Below are 7,784 nucleotides of genomic sequence, written 5' to 3' on the forward strand. Positions count from 1 at the left end.
GTTCCATCCCTAGGTTTGTAACCAAGAAAATTGAAAACATGTCCACAGAAAAATTTGCACACGAATGTTCACAGTAGCGTTACTCATCTTAGCCAAGAAGTTGAAATAACCCAGATGTCCATCAGTTGAGGAATGGATAAATAAAATTTGGTAGATCCTACGGTGGAATATTATTTAGCCAGAGAAACAAATGAAGTGCCGATACATGCTACAACAGGGGTGAATCTTGGAAGTATTAGGTTGAGTGGAAAAAAGCCAGATACACATGGCCTTGTTATTATGATTTCATTCATATGAAATGTCCAGAATAGGCAAATCTATAATCAGAATGTAGATTAGCAGTTGCCAGAGACTGAGGGTGGAGAAATGGACTAGCTGTGACAGGTCTGATTGCAGGTTCTGTATGTCCTTGAAAGGCATTATGTAATACTTTTGTTTTGCAGTTTTCCATTCCTTTTCGTTTTTTGAATGGGCTTTTAAAATGAACAAAGCTCTAAAAATTTATGATTTAGATCATTGATTTAAAAATTGGGCAGACAGGGGCACCTGGGTAGCTCAGTCGGTTAAGCATCTGACTTTGACTCAGGTCGTGATCTCCTGGTGTGTGAGTTCAAGCCCCGTGTCGGGCTCTGTGCGGACAGCTCAGAGCGTGAAGCCTGCTTCGGATTCTGTGTCTCCCTTTCTCTTTGCTCCTTCCCCACTTGCAGTCTGTCTCTTTCCTCTCAAAAATAAACATTAAAAAAATTTTTTTTAAATGGGCAGATGCGTATGTAAAGGTTTTTGCAATTAAAATTAGATGGGATCCATAATTATGAGCTGATCTACTCAGTATGATCTGCAAGCCCTCTTTAGTGTGTTCTTGATGTAAGAATCATTAAAAATTGCCCTTCCCAGGGGCACTCAGTCAAAAGAGCCAAACCCATGCTGGGTGTACAGATTACTAAGAGAATTAAATAAACTTAAAAAAAAAAAAAAAAAAAAAAACATTAGGCCTCCCAAACCAGGAGAGTCCTTGTTGACACTGGTTACGTTAAATCATTTTCTTTGTTTATGTAGGTGGCAATTTTATGTCAGTTCCTCAGAGAAATTGACTACAAAACAGCCTTTAAATCATTGCAGGAACAAAACAGGTATGAATGATTTTTAAAATAAAATGAAGTTGAAATTTTTCTGCTTAATAAAGAGGAAGTAACTAAAATCTGTTTTTCAGTCATGATGCTATGGACTCCTACTATGACTACATATGGGACGTTACCATTTTGGAATACTTGACCTGTATCCTTCTATCAACAAATGTGATATTAGGACAGTTCACTTCTGTAAATTAAAAAAGTACTGTAAATAAACAGTTGAGATTTTGTCATGGTATTTAATAATATCAGATTTATTCTTAACTGATTTGTTTAGATCTTCATCATAAAAGAGGAGAAACTGATAAAAGACAAATTGCGGTAAGTTATTTTATGCCTTTCTTCAGTAATGCACTTAATTTCCCTGATTGTAAACCGTTGTTAAGATTTGGACCCCCCCACCCCCCCAAAAAAGATTTTGTATGCCTAGTTACTGTCAGATTTTGGTTATCAGTGTTTACTTTTTAACAGACCTATTTTCATCTAGAGCTTTATCTCTCTTTTATTTTAAAATATTGGATCACGTCCTCTCTCTGTTCCAAACCTTTGAATGGTTTCCTATCTCCTATAATCTCAAAGTCTTTATAATAGCTTACAAGCCTGCATATGACCTCTAGCTGTCCATCCGACTTTCTTGCTAACTTTTGCTACGCTATTAGCCCTACTGTTCTTTGAACATGCTGAAAACATTCACCACCTGAAGGGCCTTTGAAATTTTCCTTTCTTTTTTTTATTTATTTATTTATTTATTTATTTTTAATTTTTTTTTTTAATTTTTTATTTTTGGGACAGAGAGAGACAGAGCATGAACGGGGGAGGAGCAGAGAGAGAGGGAGACACAGAATCGGAAACAGGCTCCAGGCTCTGAGCCATCAGCCCAGAGCCTGACGCGGGGCTCGAACTCACAGACCGCGAGATCGTGACCTGGCTGAAGTCGGACGCTTAACCGACTGCGCCACCCAGGCGCCCCTGAAATTTTATTTTCCATAAACATTCTTTAACTTCCCTCAGGTCTCCTGGAATGTCATCTTAGTCTTCACTCAGGTCATGATCTGGCAGTTCATGGGTTTGAGCCCCACGTTGGGCTCTGTGCTGATAGCTCAGAATCTGGAACCTGCTTCAGATTCTGTGTCTCCCTCTCTCTCTCTGTCCCTCCCCTGCTCATGCTTGCTCGCTCTCTCAAAAATAAACAAATGCTTAAAAAGAAGAAATTAAAAAAAAAAGTCATCTTAGTGATCATTTCCTGAGCATCTTATAAAATAGCCATGTCTTTCTCTACCCTTTTTCCTCCAACACTCTTTTTCTCATTTCCCTTTTGAAAATGTCCTCCATTATACTTCTGATTTACATCTGACATACTATATATTTGCTAATTTATTGGCTGTTTCCCCACCAAAACCTTGGCTTTGTCATAGCTGATACCTAGAATGGTGCCTGGCACATTATAGATGCTCAGTAGTTATTGATAGATGAGTTATCTGTTTTTAAGTTTGACTTATAAGCCAAAGTATTCTAAAATTTTTTAGTGTTTATTTAGAGAGAGAGGGAGAGAAAGAATACCAAGCAGGCTCCACACTGTCAGCGCAGAGCCCAACACGGGGCTCAAACTCACAAACTGTAAGATCATGACCTGAGCCGAAATCAAGAGTCAGGTGCTTAACGGACTGAGCCACCCAGGTGCCCCAAAGCATTATAAATTTATGGCCATTTTTACTTGACTAATACTTGCTGCATCAGTATCACCACAGATAATTTTTCTTGTTGCTTTTGCTCATACTAACAAAATTATGTGCTATTGTATATCTTTTAAAGCTTTCTGCATGGACTAAGTTGTATGGGCATTATTTGGAGGGGGAAAATAATAGTATGTTTTTTAAAAATCAAAAGGAAAAAGAACATGAAGCCAGCCTACTTGATTGGAGGCAAGTCATTCTCCATTTCCAGCTTATCCACAGCTGGTAGGCATACTGAAGTTGTCACGTCTCCAGTGCTATTTCCAGACCGTCTCTACTTGTATCATTTTAAGCCCTTTCTCCTTACAAGTTTACACTTGTCTCTTTAGTAGGTCATCTAACCAAGCTACTGGTCATTTCTCCACATGCATCAAAATATACGTGATTATTTACCCAACATCCTTATCCATAGCTTTCCAAGTTTGATTGTTACCTTTACTTAGCATCAGCCACCCACACCCGTAGCCGTGTCTTATTGTCAGAATTGTTCTACCTAAGATCCATCTGCCGGTAATTTATCCTTCTCTTACTTCCTGGCTCCCATGTTCCTCATGATCAGTGAGATATTCAGGTTTGTGACCAATTTTTCCCCAGTCTGTCAGCCCCTTCCCAGCTTCCCTTCCTTCCCTACTCACTTTGAATATGGCAAATACTTATGTGTACACTATCAAGAGGTGCTGATTCCGCTGGTCTGAGATAAGGTCTTGGAATCCAAATTTTAAGTTTCCCAGCTAGTTCTGATTATGACAAACCAGGTTTGGGAACCCCTGCTTATCTATGACTGACTGTCAAAACTACCCTTTGGTCAATATTTTCAGCATTTTGGGGCACCTGGCTGGCTCAGTTGGAGTGTGCTAATCTTGGGGTCGTGGGTTCGAGCCCCACATTGGGTGTAGAGATTACTTAAATAAGTAAAATGTGAAAAAAATGTATATTCAGCATCTTTGCATTTTTGTCTTTCACTTCACTTGGAAAAATTCCAACCCTGAATCGGTTCAAAGATTTTGCTTTTTTCCCTGAGCCACTGAGTTTGGTTGGAAAAAATCCTGCCACCATATAAACTGTGGTGCCATTACCAAACCATGGTCTCAGAGCTTAGCTGGCTCCTTATCTCTTTTGTGTTATGGGCCAGCAGTCAGTGGTCTGCTTTCTTTTCAGGGACTATTTTAGACATTCCCTGTGTTCAGCCCCCTCTCCTTTCTCCCTGTTCCGTACTTCCTTGCCTGTGTTTGGAATAGACCAGAAAAGACTATCAGCTCCTGTCCACATGGAGTTGTAGTTTTGGGAATTGTGGCCTTATAAGTACCAGCTTCAAATCCCTCCTTAAAATTCTACCTCTGTGCTCATTGTTAAGTGTACTCTTAGTAGGAGGTTATGTTACTCTTTTTTTTTTTTAAGGAAATTTATTAAGGGAGGAAAGGGTATTTGGTTTTTTAAGTTACTTAAATTCAACTTAGTTAACATACAATGTAATATTATCTTCAGGTGTATAATGAACTCATCACAGTAAGTGCACTCCTTAATCCCCATCTTTTTTTTTTTAACAAATATTTACTAAGTACCTACTATGTTTTTTGTTTTTTTTTTTTTTTTTTTAACATTTTTATTTATTTTTGGGACAGAGAGAGACAGAGCATGAACGGGGGAGGGGCAGAGAGAGAGGGAGACACAGAATCGGAAACAGGCTCCAGGCTCTGAGCCATCAGCCCAGAGCCTGACGCGGGGCTCGAACTCACGGACCGCGAGATCGTGACTTGGCTGAAGTCGGACGCTTAACCGACTGCGCCACCCAGGCGCCCCAATCCCCATCTTTTTTACTCATCCCTCACTCACCTTTCCTCCGGTAGCCATCAGTTTGCTATAATTAAGAGTCTTTGTCTTGGTTTGCCTCTCTCTCTTTTCCCTATTTTCTCTCTGATCATTTGTTTTGTATCTTAAATTTCACATGTGAGGTATTTCGTATGGTATTTATCTTTGATTTATTTCACTAAGCATATTACTCTCTAGCTGCATCCACATCATTGCAAATGGCAAGATTTCATTCTTTATGGCTAATATTCCATCGTATTATACATATATATACACACACATATGTATACACATATGTATATGTATATACACATACACATACATACATACACACACATGCACACATACTACATCATCTTTATCCATTCATCAGTCAATGGACACTGGGCTGTTTCCTTAGTTGGGCTATTATATAGATAATGCTGCTATAAACATAAACATAGAGGTACGTATATTTTTTTTTCCCCAAATTTTTATTTGAATTCTAATTAACATACATGCAATATTGGTTTCAGGGGTAGAATTCAGTGATTCATCACTTACATACAACACCCAGCAAGGCTCTCCTTAATACCCATCACCCATCTAGCCCACCCCCCACCCACCTCCCTCTAGCAAACCTTAGTTTGTTCTCTATTGTTAAAGAGTCTCTTATGGTTGGGGTGCCTGGATGGCTTAGTTGGTTAAGCACCTGCCTCTTGATTTTGGCTCAAGTCATGATCTTGCAGCTCATGAGATTGAGCCCTACATCAGACTCTGTGCGGACAGTGTTGAGCCTGCTTGGGATTCCCCCCCCCCCCCCACAAATAAACTTAAAAAAAAAGAGAGTCTCTTATGGTTTCCCTCTTTTTTTTCTTCCCCTCCCTTATATTCATCTGTTTTTCTTAAATTCCACATATGAGTGAAATCCTGTTGCGTTTTTCCTCTGATTTCACTTAGCATAATACAGTTTAGCTCTGTGTCGTTGCAAATGGCAAGATTTCATTCTTTTTGATGGCTGATTATTCCATTGTACGTATATATATGTATGTGTGTGTGTGCGTGCACGTGTATACACAGACACACACACAGACACCATTATCTTTGTCCATTAGTCAATGGACATTTGGGCCCTCTCCGTAGTTTGACTATTGTTGGTAATGTTACTCCTTGATGAAGGCAAGTTTTTAGGCTTTTGATTCAACCTGTTCAGTGACCTTTAATTAGTTGTCTCCTCTCCTGTATTGTCAGCCTCTCCCATAGCTTATAAACTATTTCATCCTTGACTGTACCTCTACTTCCCTTGTCCCTTCTCTGCCCAGTTCTGTGAAGCTCTCGACCCATTGTAATTTGACTTCTGCTCTTATCACTCTTAACCGTTCTCTCAAGGATCACCAATATCAAAGTCAGTGGATGCTTTTCAGTCTTTATCGTGTTGACATCTCACTTCTTAAAATTCTTTATTCCTTTGGCTTCCCTGACGTTAATTTCTCTCAATTTTTTTCACTGACTCTTCTGCCTTTTCTTCTGAGCATCTCCCTCTGTCTCCCCCTTAATCTTGGTTTCCTCAGAGTTTAGTCCTTTCGTTATTTTCAGATTGCCCTACATTCTCCCTAGGTAGTCTCATCCACTCATGGGTTTAACTACTACCCACAGTGTACATTATTTCTCTCAAATCTCTGGCTCCAATTCCAACTTCTGTCTTATACTTTGGATTTTTATAGCCAGTCATCTTTGTGTTATTTTATCTGTTGGAAATCATTCTTTAGTCATATACCCTATGACTAGGTTTTTCCACATGGACTCCTTCATGTTGAAATGGTGTTGACGGTTAGCCTTTGTTGTTTAAAGAAGTTATAATAGGGTTTCTTTTTAAAAAATACATGATTTATTTGGGAGAGAATCCCCAAAGGCTCCACATTGTCAGTGTGGAGCCCCAGGTGGGGTTGGAACTCCTGAACTGTGAGATAATGACCTGACACCAGGAGTTGGATACTTAACCATCTGAGCAATCCAGGCACCCCTGGGCTTCTTTTTTTTATCTAAAGATGTAGATTGCCTTTTAATCTAAAGGTAATTCCAAGATCCTAAAATACATTCTAACAAAATGCTCTTTGGCAGATTATACTATAGATTTTTAGTAGACTGAGGTATTCTAATTATGAAAGAAATGAACCACTTTATATAGGCTATCATAATGCTGAGCAACTACCTATTTTTGCATGTTAAAAAAGTAAAGCCTTTCCTGAAACATGAATTTTGATTTTTCAAACTATTTTGTAGGAGCCTTAACTGTAAAAATGTGTTGGATGATATGTAGAGCTTATTTGCTGGTATTTTTAGTCAAATAAACTTACATGAATTAATGTTCCTGTAGATAGTCTTTTCTTATCCACAGGGGATATGTTGTAAGACCCAGGTGGATGCCTGAAACCATAGGGAGTACTGAACCCTATATATAGATATTTATGTAATAAATTAAAAATATTGTTACAAGTGTTACAAATATTATTACAAATATCAAAATATTGTACTCCCTCTTCTTGGGATGATGTGAGGTGAATGATGTAGGCATTGTGGTAAAGCATTAGATTACTTTTGACTCTGAGACCTGTTAGGAGGAGGATCATCTTCTGGACCATGCTGGACTTCAGATAAGGGGGAACCTACTGTAATTCCATGAACAGTGGCTAGGCATTTGATCTTTAAGAGTGGCTCTGAGTCTGTCTTTAATTTCTTCTACACCTCCCATCATTTACAGTTGACTTTGTTAGCATGTAGGTAGTTTTGTATTATGTATACTAGCAAGACTTTGTTTTTGACCACACCGGTAATAACATCACCTTTCTGTTTTGGAAGATCAAAGCCATCGGTCAGACAGAATTGAACGCAAGCAACCCAGAAGAAGTGTTACAGCTGGCAGCGCAGAGAAGGAAAAAAAAGTTTCTCCAAGCAATGGCAAAACTTTACTTTTAAACAGTTAGTTAAAAATTTTTAATTTTTATTTTTTAAACAATGGGCTAAAAATAAACAGTATTAGATTATATAATACATATTTACACATTTAGTGGTGTTTTCTTTTCAGACAAAATACTGAAACAATTTAAAAACAAAAACTGTACAGAAGACTTCA

At 38.4% G+C, this 7,784-nt stretch overlaps 1 protein-coding gene across 3 annotated transcripts in view; it reads left to right on the forward strand.

Moving 5' to 3' along the window:
- Window positions 1-7,702, forward strand: part of INTS8 (integrator complex subunit 8) — a 53,691-nt gene extending 45,989 nt beyond the window's left edge. For all 3 annotated transcript variants that reach the window (XM_019822905.3, XM_019822907.3, XM_003999983.5), the window contains 4 exons: window positions 1,057-1,130; window positions 1,211-1,275; window positions 1,408-1,451; window positions 7,511-7,702. In XM_019822905.3, coding sequence (XP_019678464.1) covers window positions 1,057-1,130; window positions 1,211-1,275; window positions 1,408-1,451; window positions 7,511-7,627 — 300 coding nt within the window. In that variant the 3' untranslated portion in view covers window positions 7,628-7,702. The remainder of the gene's footprint in view (window positions 1-1,056; window positions 1,131-1,210; window positions 1,276-1,407; window positions 1,452-7,510) is intronic.
- Window positions 7,703-7,784: the final 82 nt, after the last annotated feature.

This window comes from Felis catus, chromosome F2 (genome assembly GCF_018350175.1).
Source record: "Felis catus isolate Fca126 chromosome F2, F.catus_Fca126_mat1.0, whole genome shotgun sequence".
NCBI lineage: Eukaryota > Metazoa > Chordata > Mammalia > Carnivora > Felidae > Felis > Felis catus.